Source organism: Epinephelus lanceolatus, chromosome 19 (assembly GCF_041903045.1).
Source record: "Epinephelus lanceolatus isolate andai-2023 chromosome 19, ASM4190304v1, whole genome shotgun sequence".
NCBI lineage: Eukaryota > Metazoa > Chordata > Actinopteri > Perciformes > Serranidae > Epinephelus > Epinephelus lanceolatus.
In genome coordinates this window covers 4,211,047-4,224,942 of record NC_135752.1, presented here as the reverse complement: position 1 = coordinate 4,224,942, position 13,896 = coordinate 4,211,047, and the positions used below count along the sequence as shown (strand labels likewise).

The window sequence follows — 13,896 nt, the reverse complement described above, 5'->3', positions numbered from 1 at the left end:
TGTAGAGCGTTGAGATTCTTTGCTCCAACTCAACTACCCTCTTGCTGAGATCAATGCAGCTTACACAGCCCGATGGTGAGGTTTGTGGAGTCATGGCTACCAGAGCGTGTGCTCAGCTTTTCTCTTAATTCTTAATCCATTCTTACTTCAGTAAGAGTATTATTTAAAACAACCAGGCTTCAAAAAGTGTTTCATAAAAAAGGGGCATGTAAAAATCTATGGGTTTTTGGGAGAGTTTCTGACAAACAAACGAATGCATGCCTTGTAAACTATTACAGCAGCATAACAAAAAAGACAAAAATAATGTGCAAAAACTATACAATGATTTTCAATATACAATACTTACTGACAGAAGCTCTGTAGTTTGTAGTATTGAGTGTAGCATGAATGTAGCATTTAAGCAGAAATATGACTGAGGCTGTCTGAGTTTGTTGAGTTTGTGCTTTGATTGGTGCCCTGAAAGAAATCAATCAGTTACTTTGGTGCAGAGTTGTGGACTTAAGTCAGAAATTTAGTGACTTTAGACTTGACTAGGAAAAAATAAAAAAAGACTTGCAACTTGAGCCCAAAGATTAAAAGTATGTTATTTTTTTTGTTTCCTCCAAATCAACTCATTCCCCTTCATTTCTTGAATTAGCTTTCGTTAACATTCATCTTTTTATTTCCTTTAAACAGAAGAAGAAGAAAGAACAGTCTTACAGCGAATGTCTTACGAGTTTGGGAAGAGACTTGAAAGTTTAGGACTTAGGACTTGACTTGGATCTTATGTGCAAAGACTTGAGACTTACTTGTGCAAAACAATGACTTCGTCCCACTTCTGCTTTGGTGAGTATAATGTTATCATAACCAGTACAAGGCTTTTTTGCTTAGGAAGGTTCCTAGCTGAGTGAAATGACCCGGAGGTATTTTAGTGGCCGCCATGATAAGAGCTGTTTGAATTCTCTAAGGAAAGGAGGTTCAATGCTTCCTTTCAGATCTCCTTTAATATAGGATACATCAGACCTTCCTAAGCGATAGGAAAGGAGATAATTTAATCCCACAATGCTTTGAGGGAGCAATATTTAAAGCGACCGACCATTCACGGAGACAAACGAATAAACCCGAAGAAGTAGGAGAAGAGGAAGAATGAAAGAAGTGACGAAAGGTAAAGAAAAAGAACAACTGGCTCTCAACATGACTGAAAAGTCACTGAGATCACCATGTAAGTCACCGTTACATGAAGCTTTGCCCATCTCATGCCATAACTTGGTAATATGCGTAATGTTATATGTTCCAAACTCTCAACAATATGTTAAACCCATGCGAACTATAAACGTCACGCTACTGTTGTAACATTACCCAATTCAAGTTAATATTGTGGTGTAAGATATGCTCAGTGTGCATTAATCATGTCACTATTTGAGCGTTGTTGAATTGCCAGCTTTTAGCAATATCATTAATTAATTTTTCTTCAGTCAGAGATGCTGACATCTCTGCACTCATACGGGCACGTGTGCGGCTGGAGCACCTCTTCAGCGGGAGGCAGCCCTTTTTAGACTATTACGCAAATGAATTTCACCCAAACACTTTAGAATAAAGCCTCCTACATCTCTACCCTGCCCCCCCTTTTTTCCCCTTTCTGCTCTCTCTGTGAATTTAATTGTTTACTCATTTCTTGCATACGAACATCAGCAAACACAGAAAACCTGTCCATTTAGGCAGAAGATATACTGTTTATTGCACACGTGCACCTTCATCTCCTATGTATGCTCTTGTTATTTGTTCTTTTCTTTTTTTCCTGTGTTGTTATTGTCACTAATATAATGGAAAATCCAATAAACACAATTAAAAAAATAAAATAAAAAATAACTTCAAGGCACAATCATGTCAACATTTCAAGGTGTTTACTGAGTTTTGTGGTCGTTTTTTAAACTATTGTAAGCAAATGACAGATGATGATTGATTGGCATATTAACACAGAAGTTTGTCTTTCAAGAAAAATGGGTATGAAACATTTTTATTTAGATGATGTTTTTAATTCAACATGTTTGCAACTTAAGAATGATATGTACAGTAGTAGATTTGTAAGCCTAACATATTTGCCTCTCTTGCATACACTTGAACATTTGTCATAAATAATCACAATGATTCAGGAGGGTGAGTGTGAGCAACCATTTTCAGCGTTTCAGTTTTCTGACTGCCTATCTATCTTTTTTAATTCAATTCAGACGTTGGTAATTAAGTCATATTTTTCACTGTGCTGTCGACGTTTATATAGCCTGCATGAAGCAACATGGTAAGTAGGCACGGGGCCGAGTATCTGAGATGCGCTTATTGTAGTCCATCTAAACTAAACTGTAGTTTCACCACGGTCGACCTACGTCACTGACATCCGCCGTCGCATAATGACGTAGCCCAGCATAAGTGCGGTTGGATTTTCTCAGCTCCGCGGTTCTCTTTTCCTAAGTCCTTATGAATTCTCCTACTCATCTTTCCTTGACCTCATGTTTCCCACCGAGGTCAAGGAATAGTGATTAGGAATAGATGATAGGAGGGACTTTCCAACCGCAGCCCAAGTGTTGGAAAAAAATTGAGCGTAGCATTAGTTCAGGCGGGACATGATGTCAAGCTTAGCTCACATTCCAACTATGTTAGATGATCTCAAGCAGCCCAATCAACTGATGGAGCAGCTGACTGATGGAAGGGAGTCAGCTGATGGATCACATGATTCCTTTTCTATGCAACCAATTGGCAGGGCACCCTGTTTTAACTGCTTTGGCCTGCCCACTGTTGTCGCTTCCTCTGCAAGCTGCTTTGCAACCCGCCTCCACCCCAGCTCCTCCTTTTCATGTTCTTTCTGTTTTATCAATGTCATTTCTGTTTGTCATTGATGCTGGCTGTGTTCTGTTCATGGTCTCTGCAGGAGGTTTGCTCTCTCTGCCTCAGGGTTTCCTAGTATGCACATAGAAGGGCAGAGGGGGGCCCTCTCTGCCTTGAGCTTTCCACGTAGGCACATGGAGGGCAGTGAGGTGTGCTCTCCCTGCCTTAGCCTTTCCACGTAGGTGCATGGGAGAGCGGAGAGGTGTGCTCTGTCAGCCTCGGGCTTTCTGTGTAGGCCCAGGGAAAGGGAGAGAGGCCCCAGAACAGAGCCATACCGCCATAATAGTTTTCTTTGACTTTAGTGGACTTGACTGAACTATAAAAATACAATAATACCCAAGTTGTATATTGGAATAATCCTTTAATGGCTAATGACCTGCTAAATCATTAGCTGGCTACAGTGCTACAGTAATACTCACAGTTTAAGTTCTAACATCCTTATCTAAACCTTCAATTTCTGTCTTTCTTTTCCTAGTAAAAAATCTCACTTTCCCCTGAACTTAATAAAGACTTCCATGACGCAGAGTCCCATAATGAAAGGTCTGGCAGTCACTGTAAACCTCTGACTCACTTCTATTTTGCCCCCAGGCCTTGAGTGGGCAGTGGCAAGATATGACGTGACAAGATGAAAGACATCTAAAATAAACATGTGGTCCAACACATTCTCGATTTTACCAGTTCAATGTGGCTACATATGGTGAAGTTTCCATTGCAAGTGGTGATGGGAAGGCCAGGCACATGGCAGACCTTGCTCATGTATATGAGGTGTGGCCTGATTAAGGCTGAAATCCAACAACCAAAGGTTAATGAGGTAGGTTTAGGTTGTAGCTCGTCTGGCTGTACAGTAAATGGGAGTAATTGAGTCTCTGGCTACTTGTAGGATCAGATGGTTTTTATGTCAGTGATGAGGAGCCAGCTTCGGTTTCAGCTTCAAGAGTTTGCTGATTGATGATGTGGTGGCACACAGCTCACTGTCAAATCTTAAATTTGGTTCAGGGTGCGCTGTGGCTCATAATGGATTAACATGTAAACAATGTAAGTGGGAGTTGGAAGCCTTGAAAGATATCAGTAAAATCTTGAGCCACAGGGAGTCAAATGCAAAAAAGAAAAGGATGCAATCAGATTTCCTAACATTTCTTAAAACCCCAGCAGCATTTTAAATGAGATGGAGGCGAGCAGCTGACTTGTGGCTTAGGCCAGAGTTGCAGATGTCCAGCTGAGCAGAAAATAAAAGCATGTATAACTTTCTTAAGATCAGAAACCGATCAGATAAGGAAAAAAAGTTGAAAATATTTTTCTTTTCACTGCAGTCCTTGGCCTCAAGAGCATGATAGCACTACCTTGGATAGTTGGTCAAATTAATGTAAGTCTCAAAATAAATAACTTTAATTGATTTGGTTGCAGAAAATGGCAACTGTGCTATCCACCTCCTAATATCAGAAAATATAAGTCTGGAGATATTGCCACATGGTTAAAGGGATACATACAATTGTGTATCCTTTTTAATTGACAGGACAGGGTTGTCAGAAATTTTTGAGTGACAGACAAACAGGCTTGGGCAGTATCTATTTTTCATGCAGTACCTTCATACCTCCCTAACATTTCACTGGGGCATACATTATATGATGGAATTTGTTTAACATTATTTTCTCCATATTAAACAAAAAATATATATGAACAACGGTTCACCTCCTGAATTCAAGTTTCTCTCTTTCACCAAACTAAGATTAGCTTAATTGCCTTGTTAACTAATTGTAAAAAAAACACTTCACTTGACAGAAACATTATAAAACTCACCAAAATTATCTTTGTCTTTCCACTGTTCCAACAATCACCAACTTGATCCTTGGTTGAGATAAACCCTTAAAGCCACAGTGTGTAGGAATTTCTCCCATCTAACGTTGAAATCATATATTGTGTTCAAACAGATGGCGCACTCTAGCGCCTCACTGTTTCAAACACGTATTGCAACAACTGTAGCCGCTGTGTACCAAAAACCTATGATAACACTGATGAAACCATGTCATCCGATACTTCATGGAGTATTCATTCAGGCTCCTACACAGACACACGCGACCCAAGTTGACAAACCCCCTCTTCACCATGCTGGCTGTGTTTACAACGTAGGACTGTTGGGGCGGATGTAAATTGAAACAAACCGATCACGTCTTGTCCTTTGACAACTGACAAGTGGCTCAACCTCACACACCTCATCCCTCTCCTCGCCGTACTGCGCCGCTAGCAGCTGTTAGTGGCCAGCGGCACTACTGCCGCATAACAAAGTCCCACTCTTTGAGCATAATGCAGGATCATGTATTATGCAGCATCACGGGAGACGGAATCCTCGTCGCCAAGAAAGTGCAAAAGGGAATCAAAAAGGCAGCGTGACCGGCGAATTAAAAAAACAAGGGTCAGCATTGGGGTAGCCTTTCCCAGGTGGAGAGAGCTGCTGAAGGAGAAAGGTAATACAATCATAGGCCAGCGCTAACAGCAGCTAACAGCAGCTAACAGCGGCTAACAGCGGCGCAGTGATGCGAGGAGAGGGATGAGACTGTTAGCGACTGGCCACTAACAGCGGCGCAGTGATGCAAGGAGAGGGATGAGACTGTTAGCGACCGGCAAATTAAAAAAACGAAGGCCCACATCGGGGTAGCCTTTCCCAGGTAGAGAGAGCTGCTGAGGGAGAATGGTAATGCAATCACAGGCCAGCGCCGCTGTTGGCTGCTCATCCCTCTCCTCGCATCACTGTGCCGCTGTTAGCCGCTGTTAGCGGCCAGTCACTAACAGCCTTATCCCTCTCCTCACATCACTGCGCCACTGTTAGCCGCTGTTAGCGCTGGCCTGTGATTGCATTACCATTCTCCCTCAGCAGCTCTCTCTACCTGGGAAAGGCTACCCCGATGTGGGCCTTTGTTTTTTTAATTCGCCGGCCACGCTGCCTTTTCTATTCCCTTGTGTGCTTTCTTGGAGACAAGGATTCTGTCTCCCATGATGCTGCATATGCATGATCCTGCATTATGCTCAAAGAGTGGGACTTTGTTTCAAATTTGCCAGGGTAGTAGCGAAGCGCCTCTTGCTCCTCTCCTTCGGCTCCTCAGTCACACAGTGCTGGCCTGGCTCTCAATGAAAACGCCGAAGGCGGTGCTGTATGTCCCTTGCTGGCGGATGTATTCTCAAGATGGCAAAATGTAATGAAAGCCCACAGATGACAGACTTACCCGCACAATGTACAAACAAATCCGAAATTCTCCTTTTACGAGAATAAGTCAGATTATTGGTGGAGGTAATAGTACACCAGTGATGACATATTTATGAATGCAGACATCAATTTTTGCCAATAAACAACTGGAAATGTTACACAATGTCCCTTTAACTTAATGGGTCAAATGTAACAAAATGCTGGCTTTACATGCTGTTTTTCTTGACTGTTTCTCTGCTATTGCTGGCCAGCTTTTTACTAGTCCTGTAACGTTATCCTGACGACTCATAGTCCCCTTCTTTCTTAGCTCAGCTGTCTGTTCCACCAGTAGAGACTGACCTCTGGTGGCACAGTTGTGCACTACATACAATACATCCCCTCAATACAGCCTCTCAGTATCAATTTAACAGAACGATTAAGGATTTCTAAATACCCTGGTATACCTTGGTACCTTGATACAGCCCAAGCCTACTAACAAATTGTTTGTTCAATTTTCAATCAATTTTATTTATAAAGCCCAATATCAAAAATCACAATTTGCCTCACAGGGCTTTACAGCATACAGCATCCCTCTGTCCTTAGGACCCTCACAGTGGATAAGGAAAAACTCCCCAAAAAAAACCCTTTAACAAGGGAAAAAATGGTAGAAACCTCAGGAAGAGCAACTGAGGAGGGATCCCTCTTCCAGGACGGACAGACGTGCAATAGATGTCGTACAGAACAGATCAGCATAATAAATGAAAAAATAAACAGTAATCTGTATGACACAATGAGACAGAGAGAGACAGAGAGACAGACAGAGAGAGAGAGATGCAGGACAGACAGTAATGACAGTAGCTTACAATAACAATAATGAAAGTAATAATATTATAATTATAATTCTGGCTATTGTGGTACAATATGTTGAAAGTATAATAATATCTGATAGTATACATATGTGACATTAATCATATGTGTATAATAACAGTAGAAGTATGACTAATGATAACAGCAGCAGCAGGAGGCATCTGGCAGGACAATGGCAGCAGCACAACCACACACGTCACGCTATCCAGGCACCGCTGCGATATGAGTTAACCTGCAAGACAGTGGAGCACAAAGGCTCTGGAGAAGAAGGCGAGCTAGTGACATGCAGTATGGCCCAGTTAGCAAGGCCCTAACTATAAGTTTTATCAAAAAGGAAAGTCTTAAGTCTAGTCTTAAATGTGGAGACGGTGTCTGCCTCCTGTACCGCAACAGGAAGATGATTCCACAGGAGAGGAGCCTGATAGCTGAAGGCTCTGGCTCCTGATCTACTTTTGGAGACTTTAAGGACCACAAGTAACCCTGTGTTCTCAGGGCGCAGTGTTCTGGTGGGATAATATGGCACTATGAGCTCTCTAAGATATGACAGAGCTTGACCGTTTAGAGCTTTATAGGTTAACAGTAGGATTTTAAATTCAATTCTGGATTTTACAGGGAGCCAGTGCAGAGAAGCTAAAACAGGAGAAATATGATCTCGTTTCTTAGTTCCTGTTAGTACACGTGCTGCTGCATTCTGAATTAGCTGGAGAGTTTTTAAAGACTTAATAGGGGGTTACAGTAATCCAGCTGAGAGGTAGCGAAAGCGTGAACCAATTTTTCGGTATCTTTTTGGGTCAGGATAGACCTAATTTTAGTAATATTATGCAGATGAAAAAATGCAGTCCGTGAGATTTGTTTTAAATGAGAGTTAAAAGACAAATCTTGGTCAAATATTACTCCAAGGTTTCTTATGAGGCCAGAGCAATGCCATCTAGAGAAACTATGTCATCAGATAAAGAGTCTCTGAGTTGTTTGGGGCCAAGAACAATAACCTCAGTTTTGTCTGAATTTAACATCAGGAAATTGGTGCTCATCCTGGTTTTAATGTCTTTAAGACAATTATGAAGTTTAGTTAATTGATTACTTTCCTCTGGCTTCATAGATAAATACAACTGTGTATCATCCGCATAGCAATGGAAATTTACAGAGTGATTTCTAATGATGTTACCTAAAGGAAGCATATATAGAGTAAATAGGATTGGTCCGAGCACAGAACCTTGCGGAACTCCAAAACAAACTTTAGTACGTAAGGATGATTCATTATGAACATGAACAAACTGAAAATGATCAGATAAATAAGATTTAAACCAGCTTATTGCAGAACCTTTTAGGCCAATTAAGTGTTCCAGTCTCTGTAGCAGAATTTGATGATCAATTGTGTCAAACGCTGCACTAAGATCTAATAAAACAAGTACAGAGACGAGTCCTTTGTCTGAAGCAATCAAAAGATCATTTGTAATTTTAACTAGTGCTGTCTCAGTGCTATGATGCACTCTAAATCCTGACTGAAATTCCTCAAATAAATTATTATCATGGAGAAAATCACACAGCTGATCTGCAACTACTTTCTCAAGGATCTTTGACATAAAGGGAAGATTAGATATTGGTCTATAGTTGGCTAACACATCTGGATCCAGGGTGGGCTTTTTTAGGAGAGGTTTAATTACAGCTACCTTAAAGGACTGTGGTACATAGCCTGTTAATAAGAATATATTGATCATGTCTAAAAAGTGAGTGTTAACTAGAAGTAAGACTTCCTTAAGTAGCCTAGTTGGGATGGGGTCTAAGAGACACGTTGATGATTTAGATGAAGAAATCACTGCGGCCAGGTGTTGAGGAGAAATTGGGGAGAAGCAATCTAAATATATATTCGGTCTTACAGTTGTGTTTGAGGGCAGATAGGTACTATCTGAGGACAGGAGGTCCTGAATTTTGCCTCTTGTGTTTGGCCCTTTCATGGTTTTGATCATCAATAAGGTACTGCACATAATCTAAAAGAACACAAAGAACCCCTACAAAATATAGCATGTAACACCAGCCTTATCCTATGAACAGCATTCAAAGCTGGGTCCTTTGGAAGCAGATCCAGCAGTAGTGTAAAAAGGTTGTTCTTTGTCTTGGACCCACTTTGAGATCAGGGTTGCACTTGCATCATGGGTCATGGGAAGAATTAATATTAAAAGAATTATTACAAGACCAGTGACCTGATGATAAAAGATCAGACAGCTATGTGACCCACCATGACTCTGCATCTTGTGTTAACAGATCAACATGGTGATATTACATTACTTGTCATCAGGTTTGATGTAGAGGGGCCACGCAGTGCAGGCTGAAGACGGTAAAAAAAAAAGGTAGTCAGAAGGCTGTTAACTCTGAGAAAATCTTCACATTATTTCTTTGTTTGGTTGTAGTGGTAGAATGACACATTGAAAGATGAAATTAACATGCTTTCTGCTCTGTCCTGAGTACAGCTCATAGTACGCGAGATCTCCTTCAAACTTGCAAACAATCACAAATGATAGCCTGTGACCTATGCTGTGATACATGTGAAGCAAGATCAACTAAATCTTGATTCTTTTCTTTCCCTTCTCCTCAGCATGTGACAGTAACCACTGGGGTCCCCACTGCAGTAACAGATGTCAGTGCCAGAACGGCGCACTGTGTAACCCAATCACCGGAGCCTGTATCTGCACTCCTGGATACAGAGGCTGGCGCTGTGAGGCCCAGTGTGAAGTGGGCACCTATGGAAACGGATGCCAGCAGAAATGCCAGTGCCAGAATGGAGCCGCTTGTCACCACGTTACTGGAGAATGCAAGTGTTCGCCAGGATACACTGGAGTTTTGTAAGTTGGAGGAGAGAATGTGTGAGAATCTGTTCCCTGCTTCCAATCCCAACAGTGACTTAAAAGTAAAAGCTCAGGGCCCATTGAGAAACACTTTTTCTGCTTGGGTAGCACCCAGTTTTGTATTCTGTGTTGCTGGATATGTTAACATGCATAAAAATGTCTTTCCAAAGCCAGTTTCTGAAGAACCTTTGCCAGAGTATGAGCTCATCTTTTTTCATGGGTCAACTCAAAACAAGTTACTAAAGAGACCAAGTCAGACTGGAACAAGGAGTCTCATGACTCATGTGATCAGTTGGGCTCAGTTAGACCTTAAAGGTCTTGTACTGTAAGAAGTGAGATTTCCATGTCATTTTAGGGGCAGTACACATGCCACATCTTTAACTGCCTGGAAAACATGAGGTCGGGTGCTGAGTGCAACTCTTGTGTCTATTCTGTGCTAGCTTTCAAGAGAGCGGAGGCTCAGGCTCACATACGGGCAACCAATCACATCTTTTAAAGAATGCATCATACCAAGGTCAAAAAATTCTGTCCCTTCCTTGCTCAGAGAATTTTCCTACATAACTCCTAAAATAGGACTCCTTGCTAGAAATTTTATGGCTAGTTAGGAGCACTCTGAAAGTATTCTCATAATGCTTGTGAATACAGCACCTGGTCAAGGTGGGCACTAAAATAAAAAGTTTAAAATACAGATGCGCAGGGTTCTTGGAATCAGTGGGAAGGAACTGCGTCACAATATTAGGCTGTGAAAGCACTATGATTGTTTGACCGCTACTGATGGAAGGTTTAGACATTCTTTCTGAGACAGTCATCACTGCTGCACTGTTTCATTTTTCCAGTTGCCAAATATCTCAGTGTTTTATTTCTACCATTTTATCATTACTGCATTGGGTTAGACATGTGAGTGCATCTCTGATGAGATCAACCATAAACATTATCTCTGCACAGTCTAATTTGTAGCGTTTCATTATCTCACTGATTCAGTGTTTGGAGAATATTTCTCTTTCATCTTTGACTTTATACCTCCACACCAGTGACAGCTGTGTCCAGAGGCATTGGCCCTCATTTATGAAAAAAATGTACGACACAAAACTGGGCGTAGGGTTAGCATTTAAGATCGGCATTTATCAATGGGGATGTGAGCAGAGCGTATGATCACGTCTCAGCTCGTGTACCCAAGTTTGAGTCAGCTGGATTTGCGGTGCAGCAGTAAATCTGGCTCAGCTGAACAATTGTTATTAGACAGTATTCTGACTGACATCTATCTATTTGCAGCCACATATTAGTCACCTTAAAAAAATGTATAGTCACCATATGGACATGCACACTCTCTCACAGCTCGCAGTTGCCTGGCTCCTTTTCCAGGCTGACCGAATGATGAAAACGCTTGTGTCTAGCTCTATCTGAAACTTTTCTTTGTTTTTAAACACTGACAAACCTAAGCATGTTTATGTCATTTATCATTAAAACATCATTAAAAAGAAATAAATGAACTCTTCAACAGTGTAATTATTTAAATAATAGTAGCCTAGGTGATTAAATTGATTGAAATTTGATCTGGGATGTCAGGGTTTCCATTTCTATCTTAGAGAAGTTTCTCTTCTTGGCTGTACGATATCTCTCCATGGCATAAACTATATTGGGATGGGATACATTTACGAACAACCAATCATTCCTATGCTGTGACTGGCGAGATAAGAATGTGTTACGCAAATCTTATCATAAAACTTTTTTCACATTGGGATCTGTGCTGGTTTTTGAGATAGATTGATAAATGAGGGTGATTATGTTTTTGGATTGTCTGTCCTTCGCTTTTTCGTGAATGCCATATCTCAAGAACGCCTTGAGGGAATTTCTTCAAATCTGGCACAAATGTGTAATTGGGCCCAGGGATGAACTCATTAGATTTTGGTGGTTAAAGGTCAAGGTCACTGCAACCTCATCCATTGCATTTTTTGAAAGTGACATTTCAAGAACACCTTGTGGGAATATCTTCAGATTTGGCACAAATGTCCATTTTGACTCATCAATGAACTGATTAGATTTTGGTGGTCAAAGTCAACGTTACTGTGACCTTGTATCCATCGCATTCTCGTGAATGCGATTTGTCAAGAACGCCTTGAGGAAATTTCTTCAAATTTGGCACAAATGTCTTCTTGGACTTAAAATAATTAGCTGATTAGATTTTGGTGGTCAAAAGTCAAGGTCGCGTGGCTTTATGAAACATGTTTTTTGGCCATATCTCAAGAATTCATCCACTAATTATGATAGTATCTCACCCAAATGTCTAATAGGATAAAAGTGTTGACATTGTATATCCAAAGCATTAAAGGTCAGGTCAGCTTCACTTTGGTGTCCACCTTGAAACTGTGCTGATTGTATAGATCTTCTGTGCTGCCATGGGGAGGATGTGTGTGAAGCATCCAAGTTTTCACAAACATGGATGGAAATTGTAGCTGCAACTTGACTGGTTCAAAGAGGCATACAAACGCAAGGCAGTAATTTTAGTTTCTGTTACCTCTTATCTGGAAGTTATTTATTTCAGGATGTGAATGAGTTTGAGGTGGGAAGGTTATTTACGTGAAATTTCTATGTAAAGTAATTTTGAAAAATTGAAGGTTAAAGAATAAATTATGATTATCAGAGATATACAGCATTGTAATACCTTATCACACAGAACATCATCGTCTAACCACACCTTAATGTCACTTTTTAAAGTCTACACTATCATTAGTGCTGAAACAATCAGTTGATTAATAAATCATGCGTCAACCAAAAATCCCACCATTGGCCATTCGTTATATTTGCTGAAACTGTCACTGTGTTTTGAAAGACGTACATGAGACAGATAGTCTGGAGAAATAAATAATGTGTCCTCCAACTGCTTCTAAGGGCATTTGCAAGAATCTACTGCAGTAAACCAAAAGCAATCAGAGCCGGAGTCTTAGGTGCAGCTGTCTTTTATGTCAGTCACTGCTCATGAACTGAGGTCAAACTTTCAAACTAAGCAGCGTTGATCAAATATGAAGATTCTGTTACTGCATTGCCTATTTGCTGCCTCAAATGTTTCCAGAAAAATATTTCAGTGACTGTTTAGCTGTAAAGTCAGAAAGATTGCTCCAGCCAGTAGGCGGTGTTTTGTTTCGACTGGACTGTTTTCAACATAGCATCACAAACTTCTCATTTTACAGCTAAACAGTCACTAAAATATGTTTCTGAAAACATTTCAGGTGAGAAATTTAAAATGCAGTAACAGAATTTTGATTCATATTTGATCAGCACTGCCTAGTTTAACAATTGACCACAGTTGATTGACATGATTGACAGCTGCATCAGCAACATCCTCAGCTCTGATTAGTTGTTTGCATTCATGTGCTATAATGCCATCAGAGCACTAAGATCAGGTAGAGGAATGTGATTTTTTTCACAGATTATGAGTCTCATTTAGTACTGTGTAAACATAAGGACAGTGTCTGCAAATAATAAATAAAAAATAATGATAAAAGTTACCAACTACAAATTCAAAATATTAGGATTTGCTTATTGTCTTTGTGTTATATTATATCATTTTAAAATAAACATCTTATGGTTTTGGACTGTCAGATTTTTCAGAGTTATTTAACATTTTATACATTCATTACAAATCAAATGACAATGAAAATACTGGCTTTGGATGAGAAAATGAATGTGACGTGACAAACTTTTACATCTTTGAAGCAAGTTTTATGATGGTTACTTAAACTTAACTTATATGATCTTTAAAAATGATGCTTTTGTCTTTTTCTTCCTAGCTGTGAAGACCTGTGTCCTCCAGGGAAACATGGGCAGCAGTGTGAGGAGAGATGTCCATGTCAGAATGGAGGAGTGTGTCACCATGTGACAGGAGAGTGCTCCTGTCCTGCAGGATGGATGGTACACACCTACAACTGTGTTTAATTTTAAACTCATTGAAAGAACAGCTTATCGTCATTCGTACTCCTAATGATTGTGTTTAGAGTACACAGTGGCACAATATCTGTACTGTAGTATATAACATGAGCAAAATCACTTTAAATGAATGAACAATATTGTTAATAAACTATCTAAGGGAAGTCAAAGGTGCTAAGGGCCTAACAGAATTTAGCAGCAGAGTAGGCGTGAGAGAACCCTCAT

General features: G+C 40.3%; 1 protein-coding gene across 1 annotated transcript in view; it reads left to right on the top strand.

Moving 5' to 3' along the window:
* Positions 1-13,896, top strand: part of megf10 (multiple EGF-like-domains 10) — a 130,971-nt gene that overhangs the window by 82,117 nt on the left and 34,958 nt on the right. The window contains exons 6-7 of the mRNA XM_033647526.2: positions 9,498-9,744; positions 13,536-13,656. Of these exons, the coding sequence (XP_033503417.1) occupies positions 9,498-9,744; positions 13,536-13,656 (368 nt within the window). The remainder of the gene's footprint in view (positions 1-9,497; positions 9,745-13,535; positions 13,657-13,896) is intronic.